The sequence below is a fragment of the Penicillium subrubescens genome (assembly GCF_028828155.1).
Source record: "Penicillium subrubescens strain IBT 31985 chromosome Unknown utg000003l_segment0_segment0, whole genome shotgun sequence".
NCBI lineage: Eukaryota > Fungi > Ascomycota > Eurotiomycetes > Eurotiales > Aspergillaceae > Penicillium > Penicillium subrubescens.
In genome coordinates, this window is record NW_026643153.1 from 649,303 (window position 1) to 673,091 (window position 23,789).

Sequence of the window (23,789 nt, forward strand, 5' to 3'; positions counted from 1 at the left end):
GATCGGGTTGGATTTATAGCAGCCATTGCGAGTGGTCACCTTGTTCTTTGGGGGAGCGATGAAGGTGAAAAGCATCGGAAACGCAAGGTCTTATAGGGATACTCTGTTAACAGGAAAGAGCGAAAGAGCGCAAAGGGCAGTTTTCAATTTTTGAACATACAAAAGACCACGATTTTCCCCTAAGGAAAACCATGGTCTCTTGCGTGTTAGGCAATACCTGGGCGCTTAGTTACGGCCCCTCCACGTGATTTTAATACTATTCAGCTATCCCGCCGAAAGTACGTGGGAGGAGAAAGCAACGCGGGAAAACGGCTTCTGTGCTTGAACTCGAGTCATTGAACTAGACCTGCAACGCGAAATACTCAACTTCAACACCTCAAATTCACACAAATTGGACCGAAAGCAAACGCTGACTTCAACGATGGGAGACGACTATTGCGGCCTACCGGCTCCGGCCCCTAAGCCTGATGTTGCGACACTGGCGGCTCCAAGTGAGAAGTCGAGCAGTGGCCAGGATTCTTGCTGCGATAGCGACGACGCTGAGCACACCTCGGGCCTGGGTCAGAAAAAGGCCACCCCGGAAAAACCGGATGCTTGCTGCTCTCCTGGCAAATGTGCGGACAACAAAACCGAGAATCATACCGACGCGCCTGACTGCTGCCGTGGTAAAGTCAGCCCATGCTGCGACACGTCTTGCCTTGACAGCTTGGCTCTGCGGGAATGTTCGGTAGAGTTTCGCAAGCATTGGGTGTGTTATGGACATGGTGAGTGTGAATAAGGCCACGTTTTCGCTGGCGTGCGCCGCTGGTATGGAAATTACATCGGATTATAGAAAAGTTAGAATTAGCCTGCGTATCAATCAAGAATATGGAAAGTGCTCTGGTCTATCGAATTGAGAAAAAACAGCTGATAAAAAATGGCCGATGACAAAGGAGACGGGCAAAAAAACTGTAAGGCTCGAGACTTCTCGGTACCGCCTAAAATTTGCATAAATTATGCGCTGACAGCACTTTTGTAGACACATCCCTCGAATTACACTTCCTCATGGTTGAAGGTGTTAGGATCTCCGGACTTGGTGGAGACCGAAAGGATTCGCCTGCGCATTGCAGCCAAGAAGGCGACCATGCTCACAAGCCACCAGGCAAACAGAATCGGCAGTGACCGATAAAGGGTCGGATTGCAGCCATGTGTCCAAATATCGAGGAGGACTTGGTAGAGCTCATAGGCAGGAACAGCATATCCGATGCGGTAAAATCCAGGGGACAGCTCAAAAGGACTGAGAGTGCTTGAGACGTTCATGATAATCCAAGTGAGGATAAAAAATGGCATGAATTTAGCCGGAATTGCCGCTGTGGCTGAATCAATGATAAAGAAATTCAGGTGCATGACCAGCCAGATGATCATCCATGTTAGCCCGAACTGACTGGATGTTGTACCCCAATCTTCTCGAAACGCCCAGATATAGCCACTCATGCATAGTGAAGCGATGAACGTGAAGCAAACAGACAAGCCGAGGCGAAGAGAGATATTTTTCCTCAGGGAGAAGGTTTGAAAGATTTTAGTTTCGGCTGAAATACCGTTCAGAGCCATGGTAAAGAAGAATTGTGGCAGAATAACCATCACCATAGTGACGGTATTGTAGTAGAAACGAACACCCTGGGCCGTCGGCTTGATATCGTTATACGTGGCAGAGACTGGGTCAAGCAAGATCTGGGCGATGTTTTTATCGGTCATGTTGAGCTTAGACATCGCTGCTGTTCCGTTGACTGCATTGTAGCCAGCTCTAGCTCCTTGCACCAAGATCTGTAGGCTCGAAGAAATCGTTTGGGCGTAGGCGGGATATTTCGCACCGTTAAAAATATAACTCAATGCCTGGGAGTTTTCGTAGGTTTCCGCGGTTTCAGGGGAAGCGAGCGCGGCGGACAATCGCGAAGAAGCATCTGGGTTGACGTAAATCGCCCCCCAATAGTGACCTTTGCAGACGGATTCCTGGATGTCACTTGCGCTCGGATAGTCGATCGATGGAGATTCAGTCAGCGTCGGAAAATCAGCGCTTTCTAGTTCCGAATACGCTGCCTTAACTGATTGGCCAATGATGCCGTGGTCGTAGTCGACGAAGAGGAGTTTCAAGGCTTTAATGCGCTGCGAGTCGTTGAAGGCAGTGCCGTATAAGTAACCCATGTTTGCGAGGAACAAGAGCTGAATGAGGACGAACGATCCTCCCACACCACCTAAAAACTCCTTGGGAAGTTGCATTGTTGAAGCTGCACAAAAATGATGCTTCGGCGTTGAACTTAGGTGGTAGGTTTCTCTTGGACTATTGGTATGGTAAAATGATTTATCTAAACCAGAAAGCATACAAGGGCAAGCCTCGGAATAAAGCCAGTCCCGGACCGAATTCGGGGGTTTCGATTTCAGAATGCCGTGCAGGCCGGGTAAGGTGTGATACGGATAATGTAAGATCTACGAGCATGGATCTTCCGGCCAGATCCACAATATCCGCTTACGCAGCGGAACAAAATTGAGCCCGAGCCTTGGAGCCATATTACGGATTGGAAATATGACGAACTGAGCATGCGGTAAACTACCACTGTGGATCCCAGAAATGGCTCAATGATCGTCCACACATTAAGACTATACAATAGAAGGAATCCCCATTTCGCACGTGAAAGTCCTCAGGTGTTTTCTGCTCCTGGAACCAGACTGCCAAGATTAGGCCAAAATTGCAATGGTTGGTTGTGTTCCTACTGGTTCAGCTGCCGGTTCCTGTTCCTCGTAACTTTAAGCATGTCATTACCCATGCTGCGTAGCTGCTCAGGCCGTAGCTACACGTAATACCTGATAATTGCTTATTTGCCTCTTCGTTGTCCATACTTAGCTTTCTCGCTGAACGTCGTGGACGTCATGACTGATTCGGGACCACGATCATCAAATGCCACGGTTCTGGTCTCACACGTGGAGTGCTTGACCATGGCTTCTTAAGGTGACCATGGTCCTCCCCACCCTGCTTCCAACTGCTCTGTGCATTTTCCTAGATCTGGGATTCTGTTTACATGTTAATCTCTCGGGACCCGCCTCCTACCCGTCTGCAGACGCCTTCTTCCCTTCCTGGGGGCGACCCTGGCTATCCGCACGGTATAAGACGTGCCACGACTGCCGTGGGAGGGCTGGTCGCAGGAGACAGCAGAGGTCCCGTCCATGTGCTCTTTCCGATGACCAGCCATTCGATTCTTTTCAGCACCCTTCTTTGCCTTCCGCCACTGCAGATATCTCTGTCCAGCGCGTATTCTGCCCTGGCTGTGCCCGACCTTGGCAATCTGCGGAGTATAGGACGTGTGTGATTTCTGCAGCGAAAAGAATCGTCGCAATGATCGAAATCGGATGAATCGTCTGCTTACGGGGCAGTCCGTGCCTTGGTGGGAACGCCTGAGCCACATCTCTGTCGTACCATTCCGCCAAGACTGGGCCGAGCGATGCTCCTTCTGAGCCATTGCGCTGCTCTCGGTGCACCGGGAAGGAAAGAACCTGCCCAGGATGCGCCGTCCAACCGCACTCGGCTTCTCCGCCATGAGCGACCTGCTATGGTATTTCCAGCGTTCAACTACATCACACTTCTGCCAGCTGAAGTACACCGAATTCTTTAGCCTCTACTACCTGGAGACCCGGCCACTTGATGATCCCCTTGACCAAGATCTGGTCCCCATTACCACTGTGGACACTTAGCGAGGTCTCCAGCAAATGGTGTTACGGCGTCGCAGCCAAGGCGCAATCGTAACGCGACTTCAGACTGTCCCGGTGCGCTCGAAGGGAGCTCTTTTACCTCCGGGCACTGCTGCAGGTACGGCCTGCTTCCAGTTTTCAGGACCTTCGCATGGTGCACGGCCACTGCTACCGGACATACCAGGAAGCAGCCACCGCTCTGGGGCTAGAATACCCGTGAGGCCGTGTATGCGGTGAATGACGCAATTAGTGCTTACAGCCGTCCATCTCAGCTGCGCTTCCTCTTCGCCTATCTTCTGCTGGACTTGCCTTTTCCAGCAGTGGACCTGTGGACACAGTTCCGGCGGGAGCTTTGTGCGGACTATCGACTGCGTCACCATCCCACCAGTCGACAAACCTGGCCCTGGAGGATATTGCACACTACCTGTCTTCGCAGGGTTCCTCTCTGGCCCAGTGCGGCTTGCCAGTGCCACAACACCATGACCCTGAGGTGGACTTGGAGCTGAACTTCTTCTGTAATCGGCTACCTACTCTGCATAGAAGGAGCGAGGCAGCGTATGCGAGGATGAATGCTGATCAGCGAAACATTTTCGACCGCATTCTTAGACACTGCGGTTGTGGTGGATGCTTCTTTATCGATGGGCACGCAGGCCGCAGCAAGACCTTCCTAGTAAGTACCATCTGCGATCGCATACGTGCGGAGGGAGAAATTGTGTGTGTGACTGGCACCATCGCACTGAGTGTCATCCACTATGAACATGGTCGCACTGCTCACTCGGCTTTCGGAATCCCGGTTCAGGAGACCGATATGGCCTACAGTCCAAGATCGGCGTCCATTCAGACCGCGCCGAGCTGCTGCAGCAGGCCGCCATTATCGTCTGGGAAGAACGGCCCATGGCAAAGAAGGCTGTTCCGGTGTGTGCCAACCAGTTGTTGCAGGATGTCATGGAGAAGGATCTACCATTTGGAGACAAACTCTTCATTGGCTTGGGAGATTTCCGTCAGGTGGCACCGGTCATCCGTGGCAACTCTGGTCCAACTGCCACGCTCAACAGTTCCATCAGCACTTCGGATCTCTGGTGCCATTTCCAGATCCTATCCCAATCAGGAATGCAGGAGATCCCGTATATGCAAGGTGGGTGGACCAGGTCGGAGATGGTAGGACTCCTTACGAAGTCAGGGTGTCACTATTGAAGTTCGAAAATGAATAAACTGGTTGCTATTCTACTTGAGGAATTAGATTTTACAATAGGTTGGGGCCAAACTGAAAACTTGCCCTTGTAACGTGGATAGGATCTGGAATATTGGATGTTCCGGTTCTCTACTGCCCAGTCAATTTCAAATGGCGAACAGCTTTTTGTTATTCTAATCAACATTGTCCGAGGCACCCCACAGGTTATGAAAATGAAGCTCAAGCTACTACCATTCGCCTCGGGCATTATCATGTCGTGCAGACCGAGTTTCATATCATTCCTATCCTTGATTGTCTAGTGGTGGGAGAAAGGCTGAGTCATATCCGAATATCATCATCCGAGCTACCAACGCGCTTTCCAGGGCCTTCCGGCCCTGGAGAAGATTTGAAGCCCCACTGTCCAGCGGCGATGGCCCAGAAGCGAGGGCAAAAAGCTTCAGGTGCTGAGGTTCGATCGACCGACCGATTGACATGTGATGTCCCCAAGCAAGGGCAGATAGGGAGCAGACTCGGGCGAAGGAAAGCGGCGCAGACCGCACTCGAATGCTCCCGGGAGGGGGACCGCGAAGGATCGGCTACATTTCACTGGAGGTAAATAGGGCGGGGGGCGTTGAACTAGATCGGTGGGCACAATTCCTCATTTATTGATTGGACGGGCACAGGCACAGGCTCTTGGGAAATGTGATATTTGGTCCTAGGAATATAGCATATTGGCATGAGGGCGTGAAGCTTCGAAAACAAAGGATGGATTTTCGCTTTTATCTGGACACATGCCCTAGTGCCTGGCTTTCCAGCTCGTCATGCTTCTCTGGGGACGTTCTGTTCCAATATCAATGGAATTTCGTCCTGCACCAGCGAAGCTAACGTCAATTTCTCTTTAGCCTCCCATCCCAACTTTCGTAGACGATTAGCCCGACTTCTGGAGTTAGATCCCAACGCGATGGGGGTATGTTCGCCGTAGAGGTCTTGAAAGTTATCTGCTGGAATGCTTCGGGGGGTAGGGTCTTCAATCCGACCCGCTTGGTAGAGAGCTTGCCCAATCTCAGAGACACAATCATTCCAAGAAAGCTCCTGGCCATTCTCACAAAACCAATAAGGATTTGATAGTACATCCTCCACAGGAGCTTGTTCTAACCAATGTAGCAGTGTAATGTATCCCCGGGCCAAGTCCTTAACATGTATCTGGTTCCAGACAGAGCGGCCTTCCGCAATTTGGCCCGCGTATCCGTTTTTCAGAGCGTATCGGACCAGCGTAGGCAGCTGAATAGATAGTCTCTTATCAGGCATGCTAACACCATATATCAAAGGTGGCATCATAATTGCAATTTTTGCCCGATTACCCAGGTTCTGGCGAGTAATAGTCAAGTCCACTTGACGGTGAGGAGCTTCGTCAGGTAGGGCGTTGATAGAGTTTGGTGTTTCGTCGTCAAATATCTTGTCGGTTTTGAAAGCGCCGTTGCTGTCATCGGACAGGATGCCTGCACCGCTTGTGTGGATATAAATAGTGGATTGATTATATTCAGCGCGTTGCTGAATACCGTCAAGGATAGCTCTTACGGACGGCAGATGATCGGCATTAGCAGTATGAATAACAATATCACTGCAAGATACACGTTGCCGGATGAAGGATTCATCGTCTAAAGTTCCCACAACGGTCTTGATGCCTCGTTGGTGGAACGCCGCTGCAGTGGAATTTCGACGAACAAGTGTTGTGACGTCATATTTCTTGCACTCGACAAGAAGATTCAGAACTTCCCCGCCGATGAATCCTGGCCCAAGCAGAAAAACCGATTGCTTAGACATGATATTATATCATTTATTTTTGCAAAAGTTCTGTGTGTAGAAATGGAAGAAAAACGGAAGTTGTCGCATGGAGCGTTCAAGTTTCTGCGGGTAGATAAATACCAAATAGTTTGAATAGCAGTGAGCAGAGCTCTGGTACTTGATTTATCAGCCGTTTGTAAACATTATTAAGTGGCTTTTGATTTTCCAAGCCCCCATATTTATGGTAACTTACGGCTAGGTGTATGTTCGGTGTAGATCTTCGTTCCCATTCCCCGAACGACCCAATCTACGGATTCAGAGAGTGCGTAAGTTCCGAAATGCCGCTTATTAAGACGTAAAGCCCGCGACCGTACGGAGTACGGACTTTCGTTTGCTAAGGGTGCCTTCCCATCTCTTTTTCAGCTGGTACGACAGCTTCGGCATTCATGTAGGCAAGCTCCGGGCCACAGTGGAGACATTCGGATTCTCATCCGACTTCTCAGTCGTACGCGGACATAACTAGTACTTGTCGAAATATACTTAACGAGTCCCAAAGTTTTTGAATTATTTCCCTTGCTCTCCAAATCCCAAAAAAAAACGTTCCGTTCGCCTAACAAGCCAGCACGAACTTACCTCAAATGTAGGGAATGACTGCCATTAGGTGACTACTTCAGCTAGTTTAAGTTAGTAGTTACTGTCAGGCTGAGAATTGGTCGTTATTTTACCACTCGAATTGGCTGATTCAGCGACTACCCACTCCTCCATATGTTTTTGTATGGTAGACCGGGTCAATTTGGAATACCCGCGTTGTAACATACCAATGTTAGACCCTCGGGCTATGTAGGAGACGCTCTCAACAGCGATCTCCCTCCAGGGTAGTTCTTCAATCAACTCATTCGATTGGTTCCCTCGGTACTAGCATGTACGGAAATCCTACAGCCCATTAGTTACCCGTGCACTCACCCCACACCTTCCGGTGCTATGGTGTGGCGGAGGGCACGGGTAACCAATTGAATGAAACAAAATAGCTGAGTCAGCGGGTATGGCAACAATCTTCGATCCCGAGTTCGGGACGGGCCATCGGCTTGCGCCAAGTATCCACCACCATAAAAGCCGACATCTCAACGGATTTCCGTATGGATATTCAGGTACAATCCAACACACGAACAAGATAAAACCTTTAAATACCAGCAAGGATCTAAGTTAAGCCACACATTTCCCTCGACGAGTCAAGTGTCGGCCCTGGCAAATTCAACCATGGAACGAGAACAAGACACCGGAATCTCCATACTTGTTGTCGGGGGTGGCATTGCGGGTTTAACCTTCGCTATTGAGGCTCACCGGAAGGGTCACAATGTCCGGGTTATCGAACGACGACTCCGTGGGGAGACTGCGGGTAAGCACCGTCTTCAACTCCTTCGCATCTTAATACACATCACCAGAAGGTGGACAACGACAACCATGCTGTACATACTAGCTTGTTGAGTGGCGCATTAACGCTTGATGTAGGCGAAATGATTGTCATTACAAGCCCTGCCCTCCAGACCCCAAAGAAATGGCCGGGCTTCATGGAACGGGCAAGGCAAGAGGCAGTTGCCCCGGTGGTCACGATGAAAAAGTTCGACGGGACACTGATCGGATCCTTCCCTATCGGTAACCCAGACGACCCATCTCTGGCCATCTACCGATCAAAGCTGCATAACGTGCTCTACGAGTACGCCGATCAGCTCGGCATCCCGATCGAGTTCTCCTTGATAGCTTCGGAATTCTTCGAAGCAGACGACTATGGTGGTGTGGTCCTGTCTGATGGGCGCCATCTCACGGCTGATGTAGTGGTGGCGGCCGATGGAGTTGGCTCCAAATCATGGAAATTGGTCGTTGGCAGCAAAGAGCCCCCAATCAGCTCAGGATTCGTGCTCTATCGTGTCACATTCCCCGTGGCACCGGCCCTCGAAAACCCAGTCATCGCGGCGGAACTAGAAGGATTCAAAGACCGTGCATTCCTACACGCCGGTTCGGGGGCACACATCGTTACCTGTAAATCTGAGAAAGATATTTGTTGGCTGCTCACTCGCAGGGTATGTATCCTCACGTGCCAAAGCCTGTGCTGTGCGGTTGCATACTAATCTCATGCAGGAGGATGGCAGTAATGCCGAAGAAGACTGGGCGAAGACAACATCGATCGACAAGGCACTCAAGGCTGTCGAGGGCTGGGAGCCGTTCGTGACCGAGCTTATCAAGGCGACACCCAACCACACCGTTCTTGACTGGAAGCTTATGTGGCGTAACCCTCAACCGCGATGGGCTTCACCTGGTGGCCGCGTCGTCCAGATTGGTGACGCCGCACATCCATTTCTGCCGACTTCAGCTAGTGGCGGGACTATGGCCATGGAGGATGCGTATTCTCTGGCAGCTTGCTTGCATATTGCTGGGAAGAAGGATGTGTCTCTGGCAACGAAAGTGCATAACCACTTGAGGTATGTGACCGTCAAAGAGCCATTGTCCCCTGCCCACTTTTGAATAGGCTGGGGAAGAAGAATAGAAGTTACAGGGGCTGATAATACATGATAACAGGTTTGAGCGAGTCTCTTGCGCACAGAAAATGGGATTCAAAAATCGCGAGGTATACCACAACACCGACTGGGATGCCGTCGCCAAGAACCCGGAGATGATGGGTAAAATGGTTGGAGACTGGCTGGTACACCATGACTCAGAGCAGTACGCATATGAGAATTACGGCGCATGTGCGGAGCACCTCCTCAAGAGTACGCCATTTAAGAACACGAACTTTGTACCAGGCTACACGTACAAGCCGTGGACTGTCGAAGAGCTTCTGGGCGCTTCGGAGAGTGGCGAGCCCGTTGAAGATGAAGGAGACTGGTCCTAAATGGAAAGGAAACCTATCGGTGGCCTGAACATGGTACAAAAGATGGAATATTCCAGGGCCGTTATGCTCGGTCCTGCAGTATAGTCGGGTACATGTATAGAAGGGCTTTGTGGACTCCGCAGTGTGTCCCTACTTCCCAGTTACTTTCGAATGTACTCTCTCAGTTCCTTTCGGTTGAACAATGCTTCCTCTAGAAAATGGAGCTTCTTCAAACTGCCGAAGCGGTTAGCGTCTCTCTTGATGTCGGTCAGAGTGCCGCTAGGCCGAATTAGGTAGAGGACTGCCTGCGATATTTCGGTGTCTTCGCTGCGTCTCTATCTAAAGTCCACAATGGCTGTGCTTAATATCAACGACCGTTCTAGAGCATGTCCACTCCCTCTTCGTATACCTAAGGCGAGGACACGGTGGATAACTTTGTCGAAAAGGTCCTTAACGCTTTGCGAGACGACGAAACCCTTCGATGCGAGTTTGGAATCCAGGGAAAGGTCACTTTCTATGATCGCGCCAACCCATCGAAAACCTCACTGGAGAGCAGCCTCGAGCAAATGAATATTCAGGGTGTGCGCACCCCCCAACGAACGGGGAACACAAGGCATGGAAGAGGCAGGAGGGGAAATGAAGCGGCACAGAGACAGAAGAGGGATGGCGCTGCACGAAGACGCAATCGGCGTGCGGACCAATTCTGTGTACACCGTGTGGCTGATGAACAACAGATACCGGTATATGCTGTCTAAGGCGAGATATCGAAGCTGACCAGGAGCCAAGGAAAATGTTGTGCAAGCCTTCCTGTACCATGCCCAGCGACCCATCGGGCCCGATATTGTTCCAGATCACCACGGTCCAGCTTTTACCTTGCATCGGGGCTTCAAATTGTGCCACATATTTGTATTGGTTGGCGACTTCATCAGAGACTTCAAGTGTTACTTCCGTATGGGCTGCCAACATTGCCCATGGTATACATCCATTTCTCTGCAGAGAAAGTTGCACTGAGAAATTCGGGCGTCAAGTGGAATTGACTTGCGTTGATGGACTTGGCTCCAAGGGCGCTTTGAGATAATAATCCAAACTTCCGAATTCGCGTTCCGTCGACACGCTGCCAACAGTATTGATAGACTCGATATGGGGTATCGGCAGCTATGGCTTTACGCAATGCGTCATTATGAGTCGATGCCGCCGCCCACTAGGAACGACGAAGAGCTATTGACCAAATCAAACCGTGGAGAGCTTGATGAGCGTGTGCTTTTTGAAATGGCCGAACTAGCTCGGCGACTTGGCTTCTAGTCCAAGGAGATCAAAGAACTCCTTCAGAGGTCACCTGACCGCTTGATTGCGCGTAATGCTTTGCTTCGAGCCCGAAAGCCGGATCATTTCCACTACGCCCCTGAACAATTCGAGACTCTTGTTGATCGTGTCGCCGACTGTTTCTCAGCCGCCGTTGAACACAGACGGACAACTTCCGAGTTCCTGGCAGACAATAAGGTGTCTACTAGAGCGAGAAGTGGTTTCCCACAGAACAAGGCCCACGCACAAGATGCTCCACACCTTTTCCTCGATCGTGTACATGCCGACACGCCATTTCCTCCGCTTACCACCTTCTTCGTTCGGTGCCGTATTTATTTCGCCTACTTTGGAAAGCGTCCGTCTCCGAAATCAACATCTGGAAGCTTGCCACATGGTGTGTCTCCGCGAGATACATCGCCTCTCTTCGTTAGTGAAAGCGACTCTCCAGGTCCAGCTGCCGAGGTGCGATCAGAACAGGCCAACCCCTCGCAATCGGTCCATGAGGACTATCAAACTCAACAACTCTCGGAGGGTAGTGGAGGAACCTCAGCCGAGGACAGCGAGGAATTAGGTCATCAACCAGCTTTTAGTGATCCGCATCGAAGCCTTGAGGATGAGGACATGGGTTATGAAACTACCGTCGCAGCCGAAGACTATCTTCAAAATGATTCCCCAGAGTTATTGGGAGGTCAAGAGGCTGATATCGTTTCCTTGAGGCCATTACTCGATCCTCTGGATTTAAGGTCCCCGGTCGCCACCCAATATGAGAGTAACGATGAGCTTACTACCCATTCGCAAAGCCCGAAGCAACTATCGACCCCTGAAGAGAATGCTTCGGAATACGAAGACCCAGAGCAGGAAGACCAAAATCCTATCAAAGACTACTCTTCTTCTGTGTACTCTGTGAGAAGGAGAAGTAGCATTAGAGAAGACAGAGACATCGAGACACCATGCAGGTTCGAAGAAGATTTAATTCGGGCACTTCAGGAACGGGAGAGACTTGATGAGGACTGGGAACGAGAACGGCTTGAGCAAGAATATGGAGCCCTACCCTCGGATACTGGAAGGGATGAATCGGTACATTCACGAGACCGGACGGAGCGTGAGGCTGCTCTAGAGGCCGTGGAAGAGGAAGTGGAGACTTTTGAACATCCCGACGGGGAGCAACGGGACAGCTCTCCATCCGACGACGGTCTCTACAAGGCAACGCGCCTTGCGGAGGTGGTTGATTTCAAGTTCTTTTCTTTTGAGCGTGGACAATTCCGAGTGGTCGATCATATCCGGGTCGAACCCTCAGACACGTCTGTTGTAGAACGTTCTGCTAAGAAATACATGCTGGAGCTCTAAGGGTCAAGGGGAAACGGGCAATATCCAAGAACAAAGAAACGAACCAGGGAGTCAAACCGGATGACACAGAGGTAAGACGGTTATATCACCTAGTCAGCCATATGTGACATTGAACGGTTCTAACGGATGAAACGTAGTTTTAGTTAGCAGCTTAAGGTAATCAATATGTCAACATTGTCCCCTTTGCTTCCTGAACCGATCACCAACATGCCATCTTTCAAGTGCCGTTTCAAGCGCCCCGCAGAGTTCCCTTGCGCTTAGTGGTAATGGCCAGTCCGCAGATGAAGGTAGCAGGGCTCAATTTCTTAATAGTCAACCCACAAAAACCCGGGATGTGTTGACACCGTAACGGTGTCCAATGGGTTTGCTCTGACTATAGTGATATGGCTCACCAGGGACTCGTGGCATAACAACACAAAAAGAGGCATTCCACGCTTCAGAATGCGCGTTACGATATTTCCAAGACCACTTGGAAGACCTCTCCGCCTATGAGCTCAATCTTTTGTACCAAATTTGGCTGCGACTCCAAGTGCAAACTCAGATATCCCACAGAAATGATGCACCTACGGTCGATGGCTTTGAGAGCCACGTTGTGGGCTGACAGAATCTGGTTAGCCGCCTCCTATGCGCAGGGTTATTCCCCATCTAACCTCCACCTTTCCCCGCACAAGCACAGCTCGCGAAATTCCTTTTGGAGAACCATTTGCGAGCCTTGTTATTATATCATTTATTGCAAATAAATTGAACGATACTACGTGCGAATTCAGTTTGCCAGAACAAGCCAGATCAAATAGGAGCAGAGAGATCCTCGCATAACCCGGCAGAGCCAGGTACAGGAACCTTTGGTCCTGGAGTCAGCGCTGTCGGCGTCTTAAGTAGTTACATTGGCAATCTCATTCCACAACAGAACAAGTGAATAAATTCATCATACTCGCCACTTTCACCTAGAATATTCAGAACGAAAGCCATGGAATGAGCAGCCATCTGTGGAATCAATGAGCCAATCATGTTGTAGGCCCGGTGACACGATTGACACGATCAAATCCTCCAGCGAAATTATGATCTACAATTTTCTCTCCAGGAATTTTATCTTGCAGAATCAGCACGCCGTATCTTACGCGTATCGGGATTTTGACGACTGCTCAATCTTGGAACATCTTTTTCGATTAAAAGAACCTACCAGTCTCAGATATACCCTGTTGGTCAAACATTATGACGTGTAAAAAGATAAACGTGTTCACGAACTATTCGATATAAGATAGGCGAAGCACTGTGATCTTAATCTTTATATCTCCCACGAGTAGACGCTTAGCTATTCCTTAGGGAAGTCTCGCTAATTATGTCTGTTCCCATACAGTCGGTTAAACTGCCGCCTATTCAACCAGATACGAACGTTTCGAGTTTGCCTTCCATTCGCGATATACTACCAGACCCCTTCACATCCTCCCAAAACGGCGAAAATCGCAACTCCACCTTCACGTTCGATGACGATGCGTATAGTACAGACATTAGTACATTTGGTGGTGATCCCACACCCAAGCCAGCATCTGATCTGCAAAAGTATCCAAGTACATCACACAACCAGCCTACCATAAACGGCGGCGGCGGCTTTGGGGGCTCAAAACAGAGCAAGGATACAACACGAAGAAGAGACGCCAATCTCGATCCAAAGCTAACTAGGACAGTCGCGCGGGTTCACAAATGCGTGCATCCAGGGTGTAAATCCTCATTTTCGAGCCAATATTTGCTTACGTGAGTAGAGGAGGACAATTTTGTTACTAGACCATGCTAACCCCGATGTACGAAAAGGTCCCATATGAATGTACACTCTCAGAATCGGCCACACCGCTGCTCTCAGGAAGGGTGTGTATGGTTTTCAAAGGGGTTTAAGCGAAGGAACGAACTGGAACGGCATGCACTCGTACATAGCACGCCCCGGTACGAATGTCCTTTCTGCCAGGGGTGATTTATTCGACCAGACAATCTTCAACGGTAAGTTGACCCTCTATACCTATCAAGAGCTATCTTCATGTACTAATTAGACTCTTGCAAGACATGTTCGAAAGAGACACAGCGATAAAAGTCTTGAGGACCCCGTTCTCCAAAGAATTCTCGGTCAACACCTACCTGAAAGGCCAAGAAAACGACAAAGGCGGCTGAAATAGTTATTCCTTAGGCGGAACCCTTGTAGGATTTTTGTGTGATAGTAAAAGGAGAGACATGCAGTTCCTGTGATCGTGAATAGGATAGTTTTCAACAGAGACTCATCTGACTACATACGTTGAGGCTCAAAACATAACCGGCCATCCTAAGCTAGAGGACATTCATTTAATAAAACTCCAGGCTCTTGCTGGTGTAGTCCCCCTGCCTCTATTCTCTCGGAAAAAAAACTTCCTGACTTCTACAAGCTTAACAAGACTGCCTCTTGGTTTAAGCCAATTTATTACAATTCTACATTCGTACAGGTATACAACACCCGTACTCTTACGGACCTCAAGGTAACAAGGAGGCAGCAGGTACTTGAGGAGCAACCGTGAGCCAATCATCTCACGGACGCTAAGGATTATCGTTGTCACGGGCGTTTCGGTATACTCAGGGCCTCAGGCATACCCCAGAGGCTCTCAGGAAAACATTTCGGAAACGGAGCTAGAATCGGCCAACGGCGAACCATCATAAATAATACACTAAAAGTTTAAATAACCGCCCCATGAGATATTCTCCGCTATGCCGAGGCAATAAAAATTACCGACACTCCTGGGAGTGTGACTTTAATGTCTACGTTTTGTATTGCTATAGTTCGTGTGGCGATCTTGATAGTAACTTCTAACTGCCCCAAGCAAAGCTGAAGTAGCCCAGACCGTATCCTGGGCCAGATAAGGAAGAGGTTTTCTGATACGATGGGACTCTCAAATGCCATGAATAGGCAGACCTTTTATCATCCACTCATATCGTTCGCCCTAGATCCACTGACTCTATTTCCCTTTATGAGTCAAGAATCCTTCAACCTGGGTGAGAAGCCTGCCTCCTCAAGTACTCCTATAAATACCCCTTTGAGCCTTCGTGACTGCACTTCAGCAACATTATCTCTTCCAAGTCTCTTCATTATCCGCAAGCACGTCTCCTACCTGAGCTCTACGAACCACAAAGCAGCTATCCGTGAGACATCTACCCGCAGAACACCACCAGTGCCTCAATTGTTGCAAAAATGATCTTCCAGGGATTGAAAATATACCAAGCGGATCCTGTCCCCGGAGAAATGCCCTGCTGGTCCATAATCGAATGCACCGAAATGTTGTTGACTCAACATGAGCTGTACAAAATGGTCGACGAAAGGGCGGATCAGATATCTGCGGCTATGCAGTACCAGTGCTTAGCAGCTAGCCTAAAATTCCTCGTCAACTATCTAGTTGACGAAAGAAATCAAGAGGACAAACGTGTGCGGTGGAGTTGTGCATATGTTAGACACAATTGCTCTTTTGAAGGTGCTTGCCACGGTCAACAGAGAGAGCATTTGGTCGTGATTTTGATGAGACGGCCTCGGAATTGTGGACCTTGGGAAAGGACTCCCATGGGAGACTTGATTGATTTCGGAAGCCGGCTGCCTTCTACCGGACAGGAGGGCGGGTCTGAATCATCTTCCCCTGACCTTGAGATGGACGAAAAGGATGGAGAAGAGGCTTGGCCGTCAGAGGCCTGATACAACGCAACAAGCCCATCAAATAAGCGTAATCTTTGTGAAATTTGTGTCTGGAAACAACGCCGTGCGAGAATTGTGCCTGGGACCGACAAAATCATGATATGACAGCATGATAGAAGAGAGGGATACTTAGTGAATGTATGGTGGAGAGTAGAGAGTATTTTGTGCGCATTCAGTGCTTGTGAAAAGTTGGGATTTTGTGGTGAAAATGCAAATGTTTATTTTTACTGTAACACGTGCTATATTGTATTAGTAGAGAGATACATTTTGGGAGCTAGTAATATCAAAACTCTTCTGGTCCAGGAGTCTCAATAGTCATGCCTGCATTCGAGGTGCTTTGCTTCAAAGTCAATCCAACCAGTTTATTTCGTCATGATCTTTTTCAAATTTATGCCTTCATAGTAAGCAGCTAACAGCATACATGGGCAAAAGACAGATGTGACTTTCATTCAAACAGATTAAACAGCGGTCTACGGCAAAACCACAATATGGAATAATATCATATCTAAACTTGTTTGCCTTGCTTGTATCACGAAATATTTTCAGACCGCAGGGCAAGCACATGATAATAGGGGCTGTGGAGTGACAGAACCGTCGGTATGAAAAGGCGGAGATGTGGCAGTCAACGAAGCTGAGGACGAAGTCGTGGGTGTCAACAAGTCCGTGGCATTACACCAACTTCCGACCTTATATCCATCGTTCAAAACACACGTCGACTTATCTCCATTCTGGTTGAAGAAAGTCACCTGGCCGTCACGTTCCACCTCAATCCACGCAGCCGGCGAGCCGTTCTCGGTGCCACAGGCCACCTCGATCCGAGTGTCCTCAGGGGATCTATTGGGCATTTCGCTCAAGCCTAGAGGCCTTAGTCTTATGATTCTTGTGCCAAGGGTGAATGCACTTACTTGAGCAGTCGTCTCCCTTGGGTTTGGCAAAAGATGCAGAGTACCCGTCACAGCCGTGGTTATGATTCGACCAGATTCGGCATTCATCATCACTGGCAGTAACATTGAGAGTACCACCAAGTGATATATCGGCCCAGATACCCGTTAAAACAATTGGCATCAAAAGCAACATGTTTGTGACTAATTTGACCAATCTCGTTCCCTGAGTTCTAAATGAACTGTGGTCTAATAATCGGAGAGAATTTCTCAGAGTGGACTAGATGCTTATATATCAAAAGGCCCCTCCAAGCATGCCTATTGTCATTGGCTTTTCCCGTAGAGTATCGTGTTTTGTTTACGGTGTTGTAATCTGGTCGCATCGGATTTTGACGTTTTTAAGGGCTCCTACAACAAGCGTACGACGAGTTTCGTCAGATGTTCTTTTCTACCCTCAGAATACAGCATTTAGGCCAGGCTCATTTCTGCTCACCTCAAATAAGCACAGCTGTTGCTACGGCGCATTTATTTCTCATGATTTTGATAATGCAGATCACCTCTAATAGTGATATTGCCTACTGATTCTTGCTGAACAATTCATTGGTCTAGCAACCCGTTATTTGGAATCCGTGAATCGTCGAAAGTTCAGGCAGACCCAAGTTCAGAATTCTATCTTGTCGTTTTTCCTCGGTGTGAGTATTTCATTCACACTAATTGGAGTTAGCCCTCCAGAATACATACTGTTTACTATCCTCTATGAGATCCTAAGAATCAACGATCCCCATCTCTTTTAGCATCAGCTTGTTGCCACCGGCCATTTTCTTCCTCGCAGATATGTACGGTGTATAGAATAAGTCAAAATTTTGATGGCCGCAGAAAGGTTTGTCGAGTTGGATGGATTCCGAATAATTATCTCTTCCTGGCTGCCGAACTGAAACTATAAATGCACATACGCGACGCCCAATGACTCTCGCGCCATACAATCCTTTTTCCTACTGGACAGGTATTCTAGCTCCTAGAGTGAATCAGACATGCACCATCTACTGGCATTTTTCACCTCCATCTCGGTGGTTCATGCCGGGACTCTTCAGATAATGGACCATGAGGGCCGATGCTTCGTGTATTCTACGGAGATCTTCAACTGTACTGGGATCTCAGAGCCATTTGCCCCTCTGAATGGCACTTCTTGCTCCAGTAAGATGCCCATTCTGGATGAAGAGCTAGTACTAACGGATCCCAGATCTGATTACAGCCCGAAACGACACCAAATCCGAGTCCGATACAGTCAAAGTCAATCTCTGTATCTCTTCCGCGCATTCCGCGTGGGTAGAAGTGTATCGAAATGGTCTACTCTACTTTCATAATGACGGGGGAGACGAAGCGAGCTGCAAGGTCGACAAAGCGCTACAAAAGGGTAGCTTATGCACTGCTGGCAGCAGTTCATGGACCTTGATTCCAAGCAAAAATCCCCTGCCGACTCCATTTGACGCCACATCGTCCCGAGTCTCAGCTGCGCCAACAGTACCGACCACGATCCTTTCGAACTCGAGCTTTTCAAGTTCTACAGTGGATTGCTAGAAATGAAAGCATTCACCTATCGGGGCCACTTTGTCGCGTGAGTTGCCGTTTTGTCTTTCGAAACTGAGTTCACCCGGTGACCGTGGATACATATGAGCTGTGGATTTCTTGCTATGTCCTGCATCTCCCGTGCCCCCAAGTGGCAGGCCTCAGAAAAATTCAAATAATTTTGCTGTACCTTTTGCGAAAATTGTAGTCTAATCGAACTATTGAAGTATGGTGGCTGCACGTGTATTAAAACAGGCCAGGGCAAACCATTTGACCTGTTTACTGGTTCTATAGATTCCTTGACTAAACTAGGAGGCGTGCTGTTTTCAAAGGGTCATGGTTAGTACAACAGTTATTGAAACAGCTTATATACAAAATTTATTCATAACTTACCTCTTTCGAGGGCTCTCAGCTGAATTTGGCTGGAGAGAGCCCCGTCTGGCAGCGATGTAATTAGCTGTAAGAAACTAGAATTCGGCGATGGCACTCGGCTCCCTCCTAGACTACCGGCAAAGAAATCTGATAAACCCCAGGCAAGTTACAGTTTTTACTGTCACCCGGTCAAAATCGAGATATTTCAACAATTTTTAAAGGTCCTATTGTTTGGTTTGTTGACCAACACTACGAACGTGTCATCTGGCTTGACTCTTCTATATAGGAGACTCACTAGTAAGTATCTTATCTTACTTATCCCCCAGAATGGAAGGGCAATAATCACTTGAACTCAGTGCTGTTACAAAAAGGACCAAAGGATTCTCGTTTCTTGGGGCCTATGCTGTTACTGGAACTGTCCGAGACGCATATTAGGCTTATACATGGTTAGCACACTTGTCTGCTTTACGATTTGTCCGGGGTAGGAGGGATTAAGACGGGCATGTGATCCTTAATAATTAATAGAAGGCTAACTAATGAGGAGAAGGAGTCAAGAAATCCTCTTTCTGTTGACCCATTCGCAAAGACTTTAAGCAACCTTTTTCAAGTGCAAAATCGCACATGCGACCGCAGTTATGCATCCTCAGTTTAGTCACTAGTGAGGTGCCCACAATGTATTCAGAAAATAGGGTGCAACGACGTTATCTGAATGTTGGGTTGCGCCAGGAAAGGAGCGGTCGAACGCGGATCACGACGCCTATTGCATCGCCTGCTCAAGGTAAGCCCCACCGTCAACGTTGAGCATCCGTTTCTCACCCATCAACAATGGACAAACGTTTGCTGGTCAATACCGACATACGAGACTCAAGTAAGTGAGCCAAATGGACAATTCTCGAGTGAGACATGGAAAACAAAGATATGCGATCTATTGTCTGTGGTCGCCATTGCCGTCAGTTTCGTTTCTGCTTGTCCTGCGTGGTGGGGACTCACCAAGATTGTCAATCTGGCATGCTTGCTCGAATGCTTTGACGTGAAACATTTCCGTAGCCACGATCCGATCGGCCTTTGATAATAGAATCTCGGGAACCTTTTTAAAAGCAGCTTCCAAATCCTTCATCGGGTACGCATTGTGGAAGATCTTTGCAAGGAGAGTAGCCAGGCAGTCTGTACTCAAATCAGCCATCAGCTCTATCCCCATTGCTGATGTCAAGATCTTCGGTAACAGCATTGGGTTCAACGATAAAAATGCTCGTCGATAATACTCCATCCGGTCTGAATCATTTCCAATGAGGATCTTCTGCGGCTTTGTTGAGGCGACACGGACTTCCTCGAGTTGGAAGGCTCTTTGAAGGCTCAGGATCATCGATTGTAGTTGGTGGATTGAGATCCCGGCTTGAAAAAGCGGCGATTTTTTTAGTTGGAAAGCCATCGTGGAAAGAAATTCTTCGCCACATACCCAGATCTCCTTGTACTCATATCCGTCCATGTCGGCGGCTTGGATTCCCATAAAGGCGTGGGAAATCAGCGCGACACTTGCTTTAGTCCCAAAAGGCCGGTATGGAGGAAGTGGTCGCTGATAGCATGTGTGAAGGAAGCTTGAATGACACGATGCATGTTGTCCTAGAATGAACAGGATGTACCTGATCTGGAGCTCCAAATCCTCCAAAGACATGCTGTGGAGGGCTTCAGATCGGGTTAAAGCCTCGCGTGCAGCGACGAACCATGACAGTAGTCCATCGTATTGTAAAACAAACCCTTTTTCCCAGTCGTTTCCGCTACGATAGATGATGCGCCACAATGCCCCTTCATCCCCGGGAAGCATCGCAGAAATGAAGAGGTAGCTCAGTACGAGCAGGAGTTGGTGAATTGTATGCGGCTTCTTTTGGGGTGCAATAAAGCTTGAAGATGGACCTTGGATTTGGTATGATAATGGCAAGGTAGCCTGTTCAATCGTCAGCTTGGGTTCCAACACAGCTTTACCGTAGGACCACTCTACCGGGAGGGGCATTTCAAAGTATGCTTGCGTCCAACAAAGTTTTGATTGGCACAAGACGTTCTCGGATAGGGTTGTAGAAGGGATGCAGTCATTGGCGGTTGTGTGGAAGACGCTGTTCATTTTGACATCGGTCCCGTTTAAGGACCGTTCTTCTGTTAATATCTCAAGGGATTTAGTGCCCTGCACGAAGGATGCTTGATGGACGGGGGGCTTGTTCTTCATCTCGATGCTGGATGGCGGGTTGACCGTAATCTTGTAGGACTGTTGGGATTGCATCTGATGACATTCCAAGGTGGATTTGCACTGGTCCCGTCGCTTGGATCGTCGTGGCTCCCAATTATCACAGTCTGGAGGACTCGTATCTTCATAAACACGGGGCGAACCGCGAGCAACGCAAGACTGGCAAGAAGGCACGTCGCGACTGCATCGTCGTTTTGAAATGCGGCACGGTAAGCAGGATCGGCGGCGTGGAGGCATCGTGGACGGAGAGATTAAGTGAATTAGTGAAACCGGTGGCGGTAGTAATCCCAAGGTGCGGGAACGAGAAGTCAGATAGACGTGCTGACTCCGCTTGGCGACGATATCAGACAGGGATCACCTCTGCAATTGGCGGCCAAAATGCCGTTGGTAGAGATTTATATACGGTAGACAGATCTGGCAAGACTGAGGATTTCCGATTTCGAGAGCACCGGAGAGAATGCGAGAACAGGCGCATCACGAATTTATATTGTCTGCCGATGAGCTCGCGGTTCTTCTGACGGTGTTATGTATCCAAATTCCTCAATGGCTTAGATGGACAAAGCTGTGCAAGGTCCTAGACACGTATCAGCACATCCCTGGGAGTACTAATCATAGTTTCCGGGATCCCTCCATGACACCCCAGGAACACCACGGTGGGCCCTAGAAGCAAATGTACCCCAAGAGTCAAGGAGTTTGACTCGTAATCTGCTTTTGCTGTTTACCAGCGCTTCCGCCGCTGTCTGCACTCATGCAGTTTGGTTTTGTCCGCATTGAATTGTTCCTCATGATCGAGGGCTAGGCAGGAGGCTCAGGCAAAACGTCACTGAGGACCTGCTGTACGCAGATGTCTTTGACATTCAACACTGCGACGTGTTGAGCATTCAACGAGACCGGCTAAGGAACCAGCTTAACGTGCATCTCAGAAGGTCCAACAGTATTCGATTGCAACGATGAGTTTAATGATACTCGAATGCTGCTAGTGTAGCTCAACGTTGGAGATCATTTTTGTAACTTTGTACCCGATATAAACTGTTTGCAACATCACCATGAACCCGCAGTGAGAAAGCTCCGCTGCATTCAGGATTAAGCCCTTAACGAGATGGAGTATATCCTCATATGTTAGTTGTTGGCCCATGACACTGAGTCATAGACTGAAGGCGCTGGTCACCGTTCACCAGTTTCAACGCTCATACCCACCGACAATGGCCGTCCACGTATTGGAATTTGGACCGGTGTGTTTGGCAAAGTATTGGACTGATCGTTGAGTCCGCGTTGAAACTTGAACAGAAAGAATAGGTAAACGTCGAAGACTAAGCATCTTATTGATGATGGTTGAACAGTCACCTCAAGGTCCTAATATGGAACCCCGTTGAATGCATGTTCACCAGTCAACTTTTTTCTGAATGCTGCAGTCTCCACAGACTCAACATCATTAGTTCAATATAAGCATAATTCTCATGGCGACCAACTAAAATTGACATTTCAACTATGGCTCGAAGTTGAAGCATTTTTCCAGCGGCCCTCAGATTTGAGCAGCTGCACTGACAATTATATTTCGACGGGTGCCACTCCAAATAGCAGACACGCTGGTGCCAAACAAAGCACATGACAAGACAGGCCGACAAGTCTATAAATACCCCCTACTACGCATAGTCCTTTTTGCTCTTCCAGCTCACTGCGTGACTCTTCCAAGCCTGACGAAGCTTTTTCATTTGGAGCCAGAAGCTCGGCCTCTACCAAAGGGACTGGACTAGAAAGTTCCAGACACTATCGGCGGTCCCCTAATAAGTTCTTCCCTTTTAATCAACCTCTGGTTCTTCTATTGGACTGACAAAGGCATAGCACGTCGTTGATTCATGTGTCACGTAGTGCTTGTGACATCCCGTGCGAGGTACTCTATCCTCCTTCTCTTGACTGTCGGCCCCGTTCAAGTCTTGCGTTGTCCCGCGACTGTTCAAACTCAATAGCAAGACATCCGGCCCCCCCCCCATGATAATACTGATCACAGGGGATCTCCTGGATGCCCAATCGATTTGAACCTTCGCTTGAGACCTGCCCTCATTTTCGGTGCAAAACCGGGACCAGCCATGGCGCAGGTATGTGCATAGTTCCTTGATGCGAACCTTGAGGAGTCTGGGCCTAGGATTGCGTGTACATGGCCCGACAGACAAGTATGATGTGCGTTGGTCTGTCTGTTGTTGAGGTCATCAAGGCAAGTCATGGATCACTACTCCAAAGAACTAGCTAACCACCGGCAGTGAGTCATGACAGCGAGCCTCAATACGACACCCCAAGCGTTTGATCGCCACCGTGAAAGCTCGTGTCAAAACCGAAACCTTCAACATATTCTTGGGTGCCTGACCACCCATGAACCTTGCAACCAGTTGAACGTGAGAATGTGGACGGAGATCGCCATGATTTATGAACTGTTTGAAACCATTCAAAACCCCATATGAAAGCCTACTACATGTAAACTGACTGGCTGTAATTAGGGAAATCGAGAAAGGAATGTGGTTGTCTTCAAATCAGGGGCGCGGTTATCCGCCACAAAATTTGTCGTGAGTTGCACCTACTTGGCACCAGCGCGGACCAATTGGTGGATCCACTAGCGGGTTCCAAGCCTCCCACAAACAACAACAATGTGCCGATAAACCCTTCGGTGAGCAATTTCAAACCATCGATCGTTTTTCGTATCGGCCGCAAGAGAAGGTGCCCGCGCCCTAGCGACGACATCATCACCACTGCACATCACAACCATGCCCTTCTAGCCACTGGAGACAACAGAGGGCAGCCCACCACCAACAAGCTGCCACGCTCATCAACAACACCAAGCAACCCGAGTCATT

The 23,789-nt window shown here is 48.8% G+C and overlaps 9 protein-coding genes across 9 annotated transcripts; 4 read left to right on the forward strand and 5 right to left on the reverse strand.

Moving 5' to 3' along the window:
* Positions 1–442: 442 nt before the first annotated feature.
* N7473_004356 (uncharacterized protein) lies at positions 443–745 on the reverse strand (the record flags this gene model as incomplete). Its single annotated transcript, XM_057150296.1, has 1 exon — positions 443–745. The coding sequence occupies one exon, from the start codon at positions 743–745 to the stop codon at positions 443–445; it is 303 nt and encodes a 100-aa protein (XP_057010406.1).
* Positions 746–1,032: 287 nt separating this feature from the next.
* On the reverse strand, positions 1,033–2,256 carry N7473_004357 (SNG1 family protein; the record flags this gene model as incomplete). The annotated part of the gene is made up of 1 exon (XM_057150297.1): positions 1,033–2,256. One exon carries the CDS (start codon positions 2,254–2,256, stop codon positions 1,033–1,035), a length of 1,224 nt encoding a protein of 407 aa, XP_057010407.1.
* A 1,278-nt stretch (positions 2,257–3,534) lies between these two features.
* On the forward strand, positions 3,535–3,723 carry N7473_004358 (uncharacterized protein; the record flags this gene model as incomplete). The annotated part of the gene is made up of 1 exon (XM_057150298.1): positions 3,535–3,723. One exon carries the CDS (start codon positions 3,535–3,537, stop codon positions 3,721–3,723), a length of 189 nt encoding a protein of 62 aa, XP_057010408.1.
* A 15-nt stretch (positions 3,724–3,738) lies between these two features.
* N7473_004359 (uncharacterized protein) lies at positions 3,739–4,914 on the forward strand (the record flags this gene model as incomplete). Its single annotated transcript, XM_057150299.1, has 3 exons — positions 3,739–3,936; positions 3,980–4,390; positions 4,540–4,914. The coding sequence occupies 3 exons, from the start codon at positions 3,739–3,741 to the stop codon at positions 4,912–4,914; spliced, it is 984 nt and encodes a 327-aa protein (XP_057010409.1).
* A 796-nt stretch (positions 4,915–5,710) lies between these two features.
* N7473_004360 (NAD dependent epimerase/dehydratase) lies at positions 5,711–6,715 on the reverse strand (the record flags this gene model as incomplete). The annotated part of the gene is made up of 1 exon (XM_057150300.1): positions 5,711–6,715. The coding sequence occupies one exon, from the start codon at positions 6,713–6,715 to the stop codon at positions 5,711–5,713; it is 1,005 nt and encodes a 334-aa protein (XP_057010410.1).
* A 1,218-nt stretch (positions 6,716–7,933) lies between these two features.
* Positions 7,934–9,563, forward strand: N7473_004361 (FAD-dependent oxidoreductase; the record flags this gene model as incomplete). Its single annotated transcript, XM_057150301.1, has 4 exons — positions 7,934–8,072; positions 8,186–8,754; positions 8,813–9,153; positions 9,251–9,563. The coding sequence occupies 4 exons, from the start codon at positions 7,934–7,936 to the stop codon at positions 9,561–9,563; spliced, it is 1,362 nt and encodes a 453-aa protein (XP_057010411.1).
* A 1,149-nt stretch (positions 9,564–10,712) lies between these two features.
* Positions 10,713–12,191, forward strand: N7473_004362 (uncharacterized protein; the record flags this gene model as incomplete). Its single annotated transcript, XM_057150302.1, has 2 exons — positions 10,713–10,799; positions 10,845–12,191. The coding sequence occupies 2 exons, from the start codon at positions 10,713–10,715 to the stop codon at positions 12,189–12,191; spliced, it is 1,434 nt and encodes a 477-aa protein (XP_057010412.1).
* A 4,239-nt stretch (positions 12,192–16,430) lies between these two features.
* On the reverse strand, positions 16,431–16,965 carry N7473_004363 (uncharacterized protein; the record flags this gene model as incomplete). The annotated part of the gene is made up of 2 exons (XM_057150303.1): positions 16,431–16,744; positions 16,794–16,965. 2 exons carry the CDS (start codon positions 16,963–16,965, stop codon positions 16,431–16,433), a joined length of 486 nt encoding a protein of 161 aa, XP_057010413.1.
* A 2,692-nt stretch (positions 16,966–19,657) lies between these two features.
* Positions 19,658–20,979, reverse strand: N7473_004364 (uncharacterized protein; the record flags this gene model as incomplete). The annotated part of the gene is made up of 2 exons (XM_057150304.1): positions 19,658–19,678; positions 19,738–20,979. The coding sequence occupies 2 exons, from the start codon at positions 20,977–20,979 to the stop codon at positions 19,658–19,660; spliced, it is 1,263 nt and encodes a 420-aa protein (XP_057010414.1).
* Between the last annotated feature and the right edge of the window lie 2,810 nt (positions 20,980–23,789).